The 16278-nt window shown below is 37.5% G+C and overlaps 2 protein-coding genes across 8 annotated transcripts in view; one reads left to right on the top strand and one right to left on the bottom strand.

Moving 5' to 3' along the window:
* P2RY12 (purinergic receptor P2Y12) overlaps positions 1-13427 on the bottom strand; it is a 46807-nt gene extending 33380 nt beyond the window's left edge. Inside the window, exons 1-2 of one of the 2 annotated variants that reach the window (XM_043595127.1) lie at positions 13305-13427; positions 89-181 (exon numbers count right to left, since the gene is read on the bottom strand). The gene's annotated coding sequence lies outside the window, so the exon portion shown is untranslated. The remainder of the gene's footprint in view (positions 1-88; positions 182-13304) is intronic. The other variant, XM_043595128.1, reaches the window with a different exon arrangement.
* Positions 1-16278, top strand: part of MED12L (mediator complex subunit 12L) — a 338137-nt gene that overhangs the window by 276362 nt on the left and 45497 nt on the right. For all 6 annotated transcript variants that reach the window (XM_043595115.1, XM_043595118.1, XM_043595117.1 and 3 more), the window contains 10 exons: positions 1044-1243; positions 4519-4707; positions 5524-5598; positions 5712-5902; positions 6535-6696; positions 9034-9145; positions 11286-11375; positions 12427-12536; positions 12730-12865; positions 13672-13833. In XM_043595115.1, coding sequence (XP_043451050.1) covers positions 1044-1243; positions 4519-4707; positions 5524-5598; positions 5712-5902; positions 6535-6696; positions 9034-9145; positions 11286-11375; positions 12427-12536; positions 12730-12865; positions 13672-13833 — 1427 coding nt within the window. The remainder of the gene's footprint in view (positions 1-1043; positions 1244-4518; positions 4708-5523; positions 5599-5711; positions 5903-6534; positions 6697-9033; positions 9146-11285; positions 11376-12426; positions 12537-12729; positions 12866-13671; positions 13834-16278) is intronic.

The raw sequence follows: 16278 nt of genomic DNA, 5'->3' as shown, positions 1-16278 counted from the left end.
TAATCCATTCTGATTTTGCAAATTTTTCAGCAGAGTCAAAACTTTTTCTTGGTTGACCTGTGGGTTGTAAAAAGCTTTTTGCACTGACCTGGGCTTCGTTTTACTCACAGTGGGCAGTAAGGGACTCATCTGAATTCATTTGTTGGTTCCAGGAAATTTTCTTGTTCAAAGCTTATGATCCCTGTGGGTAAACAGGTGAAAGTTTAGAGGCTCTGTTGTCATTTGGCAGTCTTTACTACCAAATTATATTATTCTCTCACTTTTAAAATAGAATAGTGATTTGTCTTTCATGGCTAGAGAAGATTTCTTAATTCTAGCCTTTCACACATTCTGCTCCGTTTTGTCCCCCAGGAACTTTGCTATGAAGGAAACCTTTCCTTAGTTCCATTTGACTCAGTAAATTAGAGGTTGATCTGGTGAGGTTTTCTAATTTGGATGTTTACAGAGAGGAAAGTGAGAGACTTGGGTTATTCAATGAATGCCCTATATTTTAGGGCTTCCTTAGTATGCATTGCCCTTTTCCATTCCCAGGGAAATAAATCTCTCTTGTCAAGAAGTTGATAGTAAGGTGGGCTAAGGCAAAACTTTTCTCTTGACCTATGGATAGAAAATAAGTCATTGTAAGAGAAGAAATGGAAAAGGGACATCTAGAAGGGTGAGTAACCCATTTTTTCCTTGTCTATAAGTGAAATGAATTTGAATATTGAATACATTCATGCTTGAAATATTGGTGAAATCAATGTTCTATGATTATTAAATATGATTCATAATGGCCTTTTTATTTGGTGATTGCATACTTAATTCTGTAAACAAAATAAGGAGTAAGTCTTGAGTTTCCCTTTTTTTTCTCGTGCGTATTGAAACTTCTCTGGGTCCTTGCATTTATTCTCCTGATCGATTCTCTTTCTTGCTGAACATTGGGCTATGCCATAAAGATGCCAGTCACATATTTTAAATCCCCGAAGGCTTGCTTCATTAACTTCTCAAGTATTTGGCAATATTTGGAACTTCCGTGATTTTGCTTTTGTGATTCTATTATTTAGGAGATGCCAAAATTGGCAATAACAATGTCAGCTCTTTAAAGAATGATGACTTCACCATGAGAGGTTTACGGCGTGATGGGAATGCTGATGATATCTGGACTGCTTCACAAAATTCAAAATCCTGTGGGAAAAGCATTTCCATAGAAACTGCCAATTTAAGAGAATATGCTAGATATGTACTGAGGACTATCTGTCAACAGGTATTTTTCAGTTTTAATTTGACTTGATCTATGAATATATAATTGTTTTTGTGGAGATGCTCACTGTTATAGGAAGCTTGCACATCGGTGGTCCTTTTCTTCCTGCTAACCTTGTTTGGCAAAAAATTCAGATTTGTTGTAGAGTTCCAATAATAGTAAAGAACTCTGGTGTATACCTTGTATACAGATTCACCAATTTTTTACATTTTTCCACATTTGCTTTATGATTCTATTTGTGAATGTGGATGCATATACTTTCTAAGATTTTGCTGAAGCTTTTGAGAGTAGATGGCATATATTATTAATCTTGAGTCTTTAATATTTCAATGTTTACTTATAATAGAACCAAATGCAGTCATCAAAAGTCAGGTAATTTAGGGGTGCCTGGATGGCTCAGTCAGTTAAGCATCCGCCTTCAGCTCAGGTCATGATCTCACGGTTCGTGAGTTTGAGTCTCATGTTGGGCTCTGTGCTGACAGCACGGAGCCTGGAGCCCACTTTGACTTCTGTGTCTCCCTGTCTCTGTGTCCTTCCCATGCTCATGGCTGTCTCTCTCTCTCAAAAATAAATAAATATTTAAAAAATTTTTTAAACATAGGACATTTAGCTTTTGGAACAGTAATTTTTTTCTCACCTGTAGGTCACATTCAGTTTTGTCATTTGTCCCAATAATGTTGGATTTGTCTGAAATTTCCCATGCATTAGCTTTAGATTATGCATTCTTGGCCAAAATGATACAGAAGTAATGTTGTGTTCTCAGGTAATCACACTTGAAGTCACACAATGTCCATTTGCACATCGCTGGCAGCAATCAGTTTGATCACAGTGTCTCCATTGTATGGTTTCGAGATTTCTCTGCTATGTGGTTTTTTCCCCCCCTTGCAATCAGTAAACAGTCTTTGGGGAGACACTGTGAGACAATACAAATATTTTGCCCCTCATCAAACTCCACCACATCTATCATTCATTTTGATTCTTCCCCAAACCAGTCTTTACCAGTCTTTACATGCTGCAAAATGGTGGGTTTTTTCTTCCCACAGGTCCTCTACAGTTAACAGTTTGCATTCTATTCGAAGGAAAGCATACCCTCGTTATTCTTATTTATTATCCATATGTATTATAATACACTGTCCTTAGCTATTTTCATGTTCATATTGTCCCAGCTTTTTCCAGTGGAACCTTTTCATCCTGGCTTTTAAGTTATTTTGACATGTCTCCATCTCCCTCTTGCCCTCCACCAAATATTTTCTTAGTTCCTGACCTCTATTGTACTTTCCCTGTCCCAAACCTGGAATTAATCATTCCTTCAAAGAACTCTCATTCTAGTTAATCAAGTATGGTATTTAGAAGCCAAGATATGGACACTGTGGTGCTCATTACTATGGGCAACGTATGTTCGTTGCCTCTGGACCCTTTCAGCAGGCAGAGTTAGGAGGAAATATATCCGTATACATAAATGTGTGTGTGTGTATATTCTTGAGTTCATACTGATATGTCTAGAATTAGTAACTCCACTTAGTTCTTTGCATTCCCCCATTCCGTATTAATTTTGTATTTTCCAGTAACATCAACCATTTACTCATTTGCTTAATTCTACACTACACCTGGAATGGTTTCAGAATTGCTACACTTATACCACTAGGAAAAATGTAAAAGGAGTTGAAGATTTGTTGGTAGTTCTTTTTTCCCTCAAAGTTTATAGTATTGTGTTAAAAAGTTTTTTCAACTTTCTCCTTCAATATGGATATGTTACTCATTTGAAATAGAACGAATTTCATTTGTTTCTGTTTGCATTCAGTTTAGATTCCCATTTTTTTCTCCCCACCTCAACTCCATCTTTAGAAGAACATGCATCTACAAGTCAACTGTATAAAAAGGTGTACTTAGTGATATGTCCTTCGTCTGTTGTCTCTTCTGTCCTGGGTTTTTTCCTGCCCCGGGTGATCAGTGTTCTTATTTTCTGATTTATCTTCCTTTTTTTTTTTCTTTTAATTTATCTTTTCTTATAAGTAGTATACCATATATACTATTTTCCATTTTAGTGGAGATGTTAACAGGGTCATGTTTTTATTAGGGCATATTGCAACTATGTTAAAAGTTTGCTACATAGTTTTATAGATAATGAGAAGCAGTTGTTTATTGGTTCCACTATGAGTGTTCACCAGAATCACCAAGGGTCGGTCAGACAGTTTTAATGTTTGTTTAATGGGTACCACCATCAGATATTTATTTGTTGGAGCCTGGGCAATGGAATTTTAGCAAGCTCCATAGGTGACTTTAATAGACACTCGGTATTGAATTACTGGTATAGTTAAGAAACAGCCTTCCTCTGAAACAGACCTGGGTTCAAATTGGACTCTGTTGATGATTTCTTACCTGTCTAGTGTAAGAGTTTGCTTTTAAAACAATGATGAAGAAAAAGTGATAAGTGTTCAAACTGGTTGAAACTCTATGGAGAGCAATTGGCCATATGCATTTACCGTCTTAAATTTTGGTATACTCCTTGACCCAACAATTGTACTTTTATGAAATTATCCTGAGAAAATGATTGTGTAGAAAGCAGATGTGCACACATGTTTACAATAGTATAAAAAATGTCTGTTTTCTAAGTGTTGTACTATATTCTATGCAGTGGGATATAGTATGCATTATATAAAAATGAAGATTTAATATAGAATCATTACCATTATATGCCAAGTTATAGAAAATGATTACAAAACAATACCTAGAGTAAGGCTCTATTTTCCAGTTGAGAATGCGCACCAATTTTCATTACTCTCTTTAGCTTTCTTTTCTTTCCTTATTTGCATATCTGTTCTTCAGACTTCAAAAAAAATTTTTTTTTTTTTTTACATTTATTTATTTTTGAGAGACAGACAGAGTGTGAACAGGAGAGGGGCAGAGAGAGAGGGAGACACAGAATCTGAAACAGGCTCCGGGCTCTGAGCTGTCAGCACAGAGCCCATGCAGGGCTCGAATCCTTGAACCGTGAGATCATGACCTGAGCCGAAGTCGGACACTTTACCACCTGAGCCACCCAGGCACCCGACTTTTTAAACCAATGCCCTGCTTTGTATTTTTAAGAAGTCACAATACCGGAAAGTAAAAAAAAAAAAAAAAAAAAAAAAAAATTCCCTCTACTTTTTTCATGTAATTTTTTAAAATTAGATTTCTGTCTGCTTTATCTGTGTATCATGTTTTAGTGCATGTTACATTCACACAAGGGAAATCTCTGCCTATCAACCTAACTGCCGATTTTTTTTTTTTTTTTTTAGGAATGGGTAGGAGAACATTGCCTAAAAGAACCTGAAAGATTGTGCACGGACAAAGAGCTTATATTGGACCCTGTGCTTTCAAATATGCAAGCACAGAAATTATTGCAGCTTATTTGTTATCCTCATGGTATTAAAGAATGTACGGAGGGCGACAATCTGCAGAGACAACACATTAAGCGCATTCTTCAGGTGAGTTAGTGATTAGAGTCTAAAGATTATGTGTCTATCGCATGACACATTTTCTGTGATTTTAACAAGAATAGTTGAACCTTTTTTTTTTCCTTTCTCATTGCTAATTCTTGACCTCAGTTAATTCTGATGTTTATTCTCCCAGTTTTCTTTTCTTTATAGTTGTCACACTCCATTGCTAGGTGAATGTTGATAATGCAAATGGTATACAATCATTATAAATATTGATCTTTTTAGTCTACTGTATTTACATGAGACATAAGCTTTCTGGAGGAATAGTCTTAAAAATATAATTCAAAAAATATTGAAATCATTTTGTAATGATTGCTTAGAGAGATAGATTTTGAGAGAAAAATGCTTGTTTTATTTCTAGTGACTGGCTGAGTGTTGCACATTATTTTAATGTTGTTTCTTATTTCTTTGTGTCTACAATGAAAATATGTAATGGACGTGGAAGCCATTTGATCCTGACAAATCCCTTTATTATGTATGATTATTTCCTTTTTTAAAAATATTTATTTATTTTTGAGAGAGAGTGAGCACATGTGCGTGTAAGTGGAGAAGGGGCAGAGAGAGAGGGAGTCACAGAATCCAAAGCAGGCTCTAGGTTCTAAGTTGTCAGCACAGAGCCCATTGTGGGGCTCAAACCCACGGACTGTGAGATCATGACCTGAGCTGAAGTCGGACGCTTAACTGGCTGAGCCACCCATGCTCCCCTGATTATTGTTTCTTGAGAGAGGGAATACTGCAAAGAATTATTATATTTTCAGATATGTTCAGTATTCCTAATGTGTTAATTCTTATTGTTTTCCCCAGAATCTTGAGCAGTGGACGCTGAGGCAGTCCTGGCTAGAACTTCAGTTAATGATCAAACAGTGCTTGAAGGACCCTGTGAGTAGATATGGGAAGCATGTGTATGTATACAATTTTATGAACAGCAAGAACATGATGTTTGAGGAGGAAGTAAAATACATGCATGCTAGTTTTCTTTTGTGTCTCTCCAGGGCTCTGGTTCAGTGGCTGAGATGAACAACTTACTGGACAATATTGCAAAGGCAACAATAGAGGTATTCCAGCAGTCTGCCGACTTGAACAATAATTCTTCTAATTCTGGAATGGGCCTCTTCAATCCAAATGGGATTGCAACTACTGATGCTGGTAGCACAAGGCAGAATGGAATAAAGACATTTCTAAGGTATTTGTTTTTCTGCAGTTTTATTGGGCTACGATTACTTTGTCCCATGTGATGGTATATTTTTATTTGCATGATGCAATTATTTTTCATAAAGCTTCAGCAATGTGAAGAAATTACTTGTAAGTGTCAATTATCGTTATTTTATAATATATTAAAGGGCAATATTCTGGGATGAATGATGTCTCAGTTTTAACCATGTCCAGAATCTTGAAACCACATATGACACCCAGAGTGAATTAATTTCTTTATTGTCTCCTTAAGGCTACTCTGTTCCATAGAATTCATTATATAGGAAACACTTTCTGCCATCTTTATTAATTGCCAGTTTTGCACAAATAATAATCGTGATAGACTGATTTGTATTTCATCATTTGGGTAGAAAGTATAACTAATGAATTTTAAAAGTTTAAAAAAATGTGTTATTAATGTGTTAAAACATAATCAGCACATTTCATATCTTATCCATGACATAAAAGTGTGTTGCCTGTTGTACAGAAGGACTATGACTAATCAGAGAGCCAGAATCATGGAAGAACACCAGCATAGATTAATAACTTTTGTTATAGTATTCTCCCAGAACCTGATGTTTTATCTCTTTCCACAGTGAGATAATAACCTATTTCTGGTTTTAGTTCCTCTGAACGCAGGGGTGTATGGCTGGTGGCCCCCCTAATTGCCAGGCTGCCGACCTCTGTGCAAGGAAGAGTATTGAAAGCTGCAGGAGAGGAACTGGAGAAGGGACAGCACTTGGGCTCTTCTTCAAAAAAGGAAAGAGACAGACAAAAACAGAAAAGGTACGGCTGCAAGGTGTGTCTCAATGTGGAGGCTTAAGGAATAATTGAGAACAAATAGCATCTTGCAGATATAGTCACTGTACCCAGAGTCCACGGACATTTCTTTTTTATTTTTTTTAAATGTTATTTTTTAGAGGGAGTATGTAAATCGCGGGGAGGGGCAAACGAAGGGGGAAGGAGAGAGAGAGAATGAGAATGAAAATGAATGACAATGACAATGAATGACAATGAATCTTCTATGGGGCTCAATCCCATGACCCTGGGATCATGACCTGAGTCGAAACCAGGAGTCGTGTGCTTAACTGACTGAGCCACCCAGGCGCCCCTGAAATTTCATTTTTAAGTGGAAATGACAATATTCTGTTAGGCAAGGCTCCGTTCCTAAAAAGTTCTAGGTTATATTTAGTATGCTAGTTCTCAGGGCTCCCTCTGGACCCACATCACTTCTGAGCCATTGAAAATACTGCTTAGCCTCACTTCAGACCTCTTGAATCAGATCTGTATATCCATTTAGTCCCTGTATTCTACACTTAATTACTTTTCATTCTTTTAATTATTTGTTTAAAATACATAGAATTATTTCCAATTCTGTCCTCTTGGGCCTGAAAATAGTTACTAGTATTTTTAACATTTAGGGCTCTTGTTCTAAATATAAAATGTATAAGCCACTTAGTTTAATGTTTTCTTAATTTATTTTAGGCTGTATAAAAGGTTTCGAATAGTTACATTTGCAAACTGACTCTGTTACTGAGAAAGAACAAAGCCATCCTCTGATGTGAAAATATAAATTTAGCACCTCAGGAGTAAAGGGAAATAATGATAATTTCTTCCATTTAAAAAATATGTAAAGAACACGTATGGTTCTTATCTCTTAATAATATTTTAGTACCTACCACTTATTGAGATCTTATGACATGCCAACTTTTGTATAAAACTTACCGCATACACACGTGAACTTTAAAATTTTCACAGCAATCAAACATGGTAGGTGTTCTCATTATACTCTTGTTACGATAAAGAAAGGGAGGCATTGAAAAGTTCATTTCTCAAGGACACACAGCTAAGGAATTGTAAAACTAGAGTTAAAACCTAGGTGGTCTGGCTTCTGAGTCTGTGTGCTCTTAAATGAAGTGCACTTTGGTAGAGACCTAGCTTTGCATGTATTTTGTTATCTGGTTGTTTAATGTCTGTCACCTCCGTCAGTGTGAGTTGACCAACCAGATGACTCACTTTTAATTCTGAGAGTTAATTTTGCTCAAGGGTGAATGTATGTACATTGCCTCCCTTCCCACAGATGGTATTGCAGAGTTTAAAGGTGGCTCTTCCCAAGTCCGTCTCTCACAGCTCTGCTGTCAGAGGATGAAGCACATTGAAATATTTGGGTCACTTTAAGAATTTTTTTTTTTTTTTTTTTGCAATATAGCAATTAGTTTGTCAATATGATTTGTCAGTTCTCTGATGATTAAAGAAACATTAATAAAATGACAATTTATAATAGACCTTTTTTTTTAATCAAACCTGTTAACAAGAAAAGGCTTAAGGACATGGTGGGTTACTAAGGAGCTCACTGCTCTTGTATCTTCCAGCCTACGTGCTGATCTGAGTTCTCCCAATACCCACCCTGTTTGGTCAGAAATGTGCTGAGGGTGCCTCGGTGCCTCAGTTGGTTAAGAGTCTGACTTCCGGGTCAGATACCCGGGTCATTATCTCCCAGTTCGTGAGTCGGAGCCCCGCATCAGGCTCTGTGCTGACGGCTTGGAGCCTGGAGCCTGCTCTGGACTCTGTGTCTCCTTCAACTTCTGCTCCTCCCCTGCTCACAGTCTGTCTCGTTCTCTCTCAAAAATACACAAACATTAAAAAAAAAAAAATTAAATGTGCTAAAAAATAAAACAAGCGTGGCAATCACAGAGGCCTGTTTCCTTGACCCTGAGATAACAGTTTTGTTTGACAGAAATGTTTAATTTTTCCTCATATGCTGTATGTAAAGTGATATTCATGCAGATATTTGCCTTTTAATTCAGCCAACTATTGTAAAATACAAACTCTCTTCTGCCTGCACTCTCCCAACATGCTCCTGCAGTGTGAATTTATGCTAGTTTGGGAATGCCTTCCAGGGCTAGAGCATGTTAAATTGTTTAGATGCATCACAGTGGCTTTTGATCTTATTAGTAGAGATACGATTTAACTTTTCGAATAGGCTTTGGCTATTTCCTACTCTCTTCCCTTTTCTTATAATAAAGTAAATAAGAGCCAGTAATTCAAGGGCAAGAGATAGATGTTGCACAGGAGGTAATCCATTCTTTCTAACTAGATCTGTTCTTACTGCTTCCTTTGTAGTATGTCTCTTTTGAGTCAACAACCTTTCCTCTCACTGGTCCTTACCTGCCTTAAGGGACAAGATGAACAACGGGAAGGCCTCCTAACATCTCTTCAGAATCAGGTTAATCAGGTAAACTATACTGGAATTATTAAGCCAGTCAAGTACTTGTCTAATGACATTAATTTGTTTTTCTTTGAAATACTGAGATTAAACTAATAAGAATACAACGTGTTTTGATTAGAGGCAAGGCATCACAATCCACACCCTATTCTCCTGTTTGGCATTCTAGTTACTGTAAAATTAACAACTTTATAATATTAATTATGCCTTGGATGAATGTGTACTATAAAAACAATATTTAGCACATTGCATACAACTCTGACATACCTGCTTTTCTCCTGCCCCCGCCCTGTGGGAGAGGTCCTGGGGCAGTGTGTGTTGCAGGCATGGCCGTAACCCAGAGGAACCTCTATCCAGGTTCTCTAGCTGGGCCCCTGCCTCCCTGGAGACTCTTGGCTTGAGTTCTATTGGTTCAGAAACTCAATTTTGTTTTCCTGCCAGAGCCAGGCCAATGCCAGTTAAATGTAAAGAAGCTCATTTATAAATAAGGCATGATGATTCTTTTTATGAAAAATTTGACTTTTGGCTTTCTACCAACCACAGTGCTCCTGGTCACTCTTTGGGCCGCTTGCATTTTGTGTCCTTCAAAGAAACCAGGTGATCACTCTAGAAATCGTAATGGGTGGAATTGAACAAAGTAGATAGACTGGTCATGTGGGATGTTTTATCCTGCTACAAAGCCAAATGGAGACTTCCTGTGGCCCTGTGTCTCTAGGACATCATGTCTTTCTCTCGAATGATAGTAGATGAGCATGAATAAGGACACTTAACTCATTTGGTCCTATAATCATTTTCTCCCCTTTGGAGATGAGAGATCTGTCCTTTGTACAGCAGCGGAGTGATCCTTCTAAAATGTAAATCACGTATTAGTCTGGTGCCCAAGATGCTCCAATGTTTCTTACTGTACCTAGGATAAATATTCGGTCTGGGCTTATAAGGGCCTATGGTGATTTGGCCCTGGCTCCCACTTCTGCCTTGTTTCCTACCAGTCATGCCTCTACTGTTTACACTGACCCCATTACTGTCATTGCAACTTGCCAGGCAGATTATCCTTGCAGCTCCTTTGCATGTTTTCTTCCCCTTGCGTGGAAGGCTTCCCTCCCAGATGTTATCAGGGTCAGCTCCCTTGCTTCCTCAGGTCTCTGCTCAGGTGTCCCCTCCTCATGGAGGCCGTCCCTGATCACTCGCCAAAAAAAGGACCACGGTCATTTTGTATCCCCTTGCCCTGGTTCATACAGCTTGTTACATTTGACTTAATTTTATTTGTCCTGTTCCCAGAATGTATGCTGTCATACAGCTTTGTGTCCCTGCCTTGCACCGTCAGGTCAGGTTTGGGAGAGGACTCCATTATGATGAGATTCGAGGAACGCTGTCCCCTCACCATGCCGTGTCCTTATATGTGTTGGGCAGGGTTACTTCTGCACGTGACTCATTTAAACTCTTAAGATGATTCTCTGTAGTTAATGTATTTCAGAGCATCCCAGTGGGAGAAAGGGCTTTGCTCTTGCCATCTGATTCTAGGGTGTTGCCACTTGTGGCTTCCCTTTCCTAAGCAGTCCTTCCCTTTTTAACAGTAGTCTGACTTAGTGAAAAGCAGTACATCACTGGACTGACATCAAAGATGTCATATTTTTCAAAATACTATACACTGCCTTTATCAAGGAAGATACACTGTATAGATAAGTCTGTAAGATAGCAATTCCCCCTTCAATATAACATGAAAATAGGACCCTTGTTAAATGTCATAGCACGTCCCTAGAAATAGAACATAGGACTGGTATAAAGTGTAATTTTGTCTATCCAGTACTTTACAAAATCAATGAAATCGCATTTTAAGTATCTTTATTTTTGTTAGTCTTTAACTTCATAATCCTTTAAAGCTTTTTCTAAGACTTCCTAACAGGATTGTAAATTGATAAGAGTTTTCTTCTTCCATCTAGAAAGGCATTCAACAAGAAATAGCTCCATTTCTGTCTGTGTGGAAGAAGGGAAGGAAAGTTAAAATTTTACTTAGCTTTTTTAATTAATTTTTTAAACTCAGAAGTTATTTTTGACAGTAATAAGCTCAATGTAACTTTCAAAATGAGAAAAAAAATCAATTTTAATAGGGAAAATAAGTTTGTTTTTTTCTGTTAATTTACTGACTTAGATTTTAAGTAATTGGAGAGAAGAACGATACCAGGATGACATAAAAGCACGGCAGATGATGCATGAAGCATTGCAACTTCGCCTAAATTTGGTAAGGGGCATTTTTCTAGTATTTTCTCTCTGTTCCACTTAACTAAATGTGAAAATAACTCTAGCTTTCCACTTCTTCTGTGGTCATGGTCTTCTCACAAGGTGAGGCCTTCCACTATTGGCTCTCTCTCTGCCATAACTTCCCTGCCTTTGACGCGCACTGTTTTCCTGGCTGCTGACCTTCCTGTCTGGGCTGGCTTCTAGAGAGCAATAGGCATTTTGGGCATTGGTTTGCTTTCTGCACCCTCCTGCCCCCGGGAATCACTCCTTCTTGTCAGTTTGTGCTCCGAGGAGGTCTGAGAAGGCTACTAAATTGAGAGGAATTAGCTTTTATTACACTCATTTGAAGATCATGTAAAAATGTGCCTTAAGTTGAATTTTTGGCAAACTTTCCATCACATTGATCATAAAAACAAATTCAACAGGGAGGTTTTATAGACATTTACAGACACATTGCACATTTCTTTGAATTTCTCTTTTCCCACTGGACAAGCCTGAATGAAGGCTACTCTGGAGGAAGGATTGCCTGATTTTTGGCAGTTGTTTTTAAACTTAATTTCCACACATGAATGCGTAGACCTGGGGGCCGAGCCGAGCCCCTGCTTGTCAGTTCTTCTGTGTTACTGGATATTTGCAAGTGTTGTTATGACAACAGACTTAGATCCAATAGTAATTTAACAGCATCAAGTGTAGATAATCAACTTACCTGATTTTGACCTATTCAGATTTAACTAATTTTATGTCATAAAACCAGGTATCACAAAAGGTTAGGATTAAAAGAAAAGTAATTTCCCTATTATTTGATTCTTATTGGCCTCCTGCCCACACTCACGTTCCTCCTCTCCTCTTCCCTCCCCTTTTTTTCAATGACCAAATTCCTATGCTGAAAGAATCAGAAAGAGTGAGAAATAGGTAGCTAGGTAAGAGAGAAGACACGTTAATCCATAAAGCGGAGTGTGTTTGTTTTAAAAAAAAAAAAAAATCAAAATTGGCTACATAAAGTGATGGGGATGGCATTTGTAATAAAGTTTTGTTGTATTTTTTTGTGCTAGGTAGGAGGAATGTTTGACACGGTGCAGAGGAGCACCCAGTGGACAACAGACTGGGCCCTCCTCCTGCTTCAGATCATAACTTCTGGAACTGTTGACATGCACACTAACAAGTATGTTCTTATTTCAAATTTACTATTCTGTACACGTGCATGGTAGAAGCTTTGCAATAGTGACTACAAATTGTGCCACATCTTATTCTCTAGGTACCATCAAAAGCTCTGTGCCTTATATAAAAATGCTCCTTCGTTAAGAGTATTTGGCTTTTACTTTATAGTGAAAATAATTATTTCTTCCCACTCTTAGTGAATTATTCACAACAGTTCTTGACATGCTGGGTGTGTTAATCAATGGAACATTAGCCTCAGACCTATCAAATGCATCCCCAGGGGGATCTGAAGAGAACAAACGTGCATACATGAATTTGGTAAAGAAACTGAAGGTAAGCTTATGACCTGCTTATATATCATGATCTCAAATAGTTTATGCATTTGTTACTTACTGCATTTTATCTTAATTTATTATGTGTTAAATTAGATGTTATTTATTGCATTCAGCTAAAATTATGTGATTATTTTGCTATTTGTCTCACCTCAGCTTGCTGGTACTCAAAAGCATATAGCTTGAAGGTATTTCTTAAATTATATTCACAAAATGTTTAACTTTTTAAGGAACTTTAGAAATGTAAGTCAAATATATAAGAAAAATGCCACCGTTGGATTTAAGATAAATCCATGCTTGGACTGGTGCCTCTAATTGCAAAACAACCATTTGCACTGATATTTCTAAACCCAATTCATTTGACTAACCACTAACACAATTTTTGAAATAAACTGTAAACAAATGGTGCAGAGAAAGATCAATATATCTGCCGACCTTACCAGTAAAATAACCAGTGAGTATCTTGAGGTCTGACCCTGGATTGGAGCATGTGTTCTGTGCTGCTGCTTCTGCCTTCTGATGGCAAATACTACCCTGGATTTTTGTCACTTCAGCACTGTGATGTTTGTTGTGTAACCAGGGTTCCATTATATGTGTTCTATTTTCTACTTAAATAGAAGAAATGAAACATACTCACTACTCTAATTGAAAGCTGCATAATCGACCATGTTCAAGGTTAAAGAACAGTCTTGTCATAAAAAAGGAAATGTTTCAGAGAGAAACTTCCTTCTTGCTAACTTTTGCATTCATTGTAATTTCTGTCCCGCTTGTCTCTTTTTGTTTGTTTTTTTTTTGTTTGTTTTTTAGAAAGAGCTAGGAGACAAGAGATCAGAAAGTATTGACAAAGTTCGACAGTTGCTACCTTTGCCAAAACAGACATGTGATGTCATTACTTGTGAACCTATGGGTTCCTTGATTGACACAAAGGGAAACAAAATTGCTGGATTCGACTCCATAGATAAAAAACAGGCAAGAGTAAATGTTTGTTTCTTATATATATTTTTTCTTATTTTCCCAAAGGGTATATGAAATATCTCAATTTTACAGTTTCTTGATTTTTTTTTAAAGTATTTTCTTATACTTGAAATGCATTGGTCATGGACATTATTATATAGATCTTTGTTTAAAACTTTATGTGAGGGGCACCTGGGTGGCTCAGTTGGTTGAGCGTCCGACTTCAGCTCAGGTCATGATCTCCCATCTAGTGAGTTCGATCCCTGCGTTGGGCTCTGTGCTGACAGCTCAGAGGCTGGAGCCTGCTTTGGATTCTGTGTCTCCCTCTCTCTCTGCCCCCAACCCACTCGAATTCTGTCTCTCTCTCAAAAATAAATAAACATTAAAAAAAATTAAAAAAAAACTTTATGTGAATTTCTGAGGCCACCAAGGGAAAACTAAGTGAAAGGTTAGTGCTTAAAAGAAAAAAGAAAAAAGAAAAGAGAAAAAAAAAGGCAGGGGGTGCCTGGGTGACTCAGTGGGTTGAGCATCCGACTCTTGATTTCCACTCAGGCCAGGATCTCATGGTCATGAGATCAAACCCTGGGCTCTGTGCTGGGCATGGAGCCTGCTGAAGATTCTGTCTTCCACTGCCCCTCCCCAGCTTGCACTTGTTTTCTCTCTCTCTCTCTCTCTCTCTCTCTCTCTCTTGCTTAAAAACAAAACAAAACTCTCCTTTCAGTTTAGAATTGGAAACAATATATATATATAAATAAGAAAAAATTGATTGATAAAGTCTTGATGTTGTAAGCTATTTTGAGTAAAAAATATTTTTAGAGTAATGTTACTTAATTTTCTCATCAATTAAACAATATTTTAACAAACACTTGTTTTATGTATGCTATTAAACAAGTTTCCCTTAAACACAAGAGGAGTGATCAGTTATTCTTTTAATGAACATTGAGCAACCACAAATTTGTGAAATTACAGATATGAAAGACAGAGCTCCTGCCCTTAAGCAGAAGTGGATAGACAATTACCATGTGGTACACAGTGTTAGGGGACCCTGAGAAGGAGCCATCACACTCAGATAAGGAGTAGGTAGTCAGAATAGGGTCTCCAGGAAAACTGACCGTTGAATTATTTTGAAAGATTAAGAGTTAGCTAGGAAGTAGGGAACAGTCTGGTACAGGCCAATGGAAGAGTTTTTGCAAAGGTATGAAGGAGTGTGGTTCCTAGGAGAAAGGCAATACTTAATTAATTCACAGTAACTAGAGTACTTCTACCAGTATGTTTGTAGAGATGGAAAAAGCTAGCATTGTGGGCATGTTGATTTTGCAGTGTCATTGGGTTCTCTAGTGGTGAGACATCTTGAACCCATTAGGATATATGGTCTTTGCACCTAGGAAAGAGGTCTAAACTCTAGGCAAGTATTAGGAAACAGTCCATTTATACATGATAAATGAGCCTTCATTTTGCATAAATCCATCCACGTAGATAAGAACAGGAGCATTCATATCTTGTGGAATGCCTGAGTAGTTATTTTTGTGGTTATTCTGAGGAAAAATATTTTCAAGTTGGTATCCCAGGGAAAGTACAAGAGACATCACCAATTAATGTTAAAAATAAGAAACTTTTGTTTTCAGAAGCATAGTAACATCTCCTCTTGTAAACTCATTAGAGGTAATCTTGTATTGAAGGGACTTTATTTGTACCTGTTGTCACAAGTTATGTCTGAAAGAATATTCCCTAACTATTCAGAAACTGGCTTATTAAGTACATGGAAGATTCCTGTATTGAATCAAGTCCATACATATTTGGATTGAAGTAAATTTGAGCCCAAGTAGAGGTTGACAATAACTTGACTCTCAAGTTTTGCTTTATCCTAAAAACAACAAAATAAATTGCAAATGGTTGTAACTGATTATAATTCAATACAGTAAGATCAATATTGCAGTATTTTTTAGAAAATATTTTTTCCTGAAAAAAACAGCAGCAAAAAATACTAAATGAAAAGCACCATTTTATTTGTTTATTCATTCATTCATTCATTCATTCATTCATTCATTCATAATAAGTTTATTTTTGAGAGAGAGAGACCGCATGCGTGTGAGTGGGGGAGGGGCAGAGAGAGAGAAGAAATGGAGAGAGAATCCAAAAAATCTCGTGAACTCACGAACCGGGAGATCATGACCTGAGCTGAAGTCAGGTTAGATGCTCAACTGACTGAGCCATCAGGTACACCAAAAAATACCAATTTGCAGTAATATATACTCAACCACGTGGTGTTGAGCATCACATGTATAAAGAACCACAGAACTGACTTTAAAGGTCTGAATTCTAGCTACAGCTTTCCAGTGATGTAGCCTTGTAACCCTGAATCAATGTGTTTCCCCATGTGCTGTATGCTAGGGTTCTCTAAGGCACGCAGCCAGCCAGAATATTCTGTGTATCCTTGTCCTAAGCAAGCTTGGGCTCTCG

Source organism: Prionailurus bengalensis, chromosome C2, assembly GCF_016509475.1.
Source record: "Prionailurus bengalensis isolate Pbe53 chromosome C2, Fcat_Pben_1.1_paternal_pri, whole genome shotgun sequence".
NCBI classification, from domain to species: Eukaryota; Metazoa; Chordata; class Mammalia; order Carnivora; family Felidae; genus Prionailurus; species Prionailurus bengalensis.
Note: the sequence above shows the minus strand (reverse complement) of the source record. Positions and strands in the feature narration are given on the sequence as shown.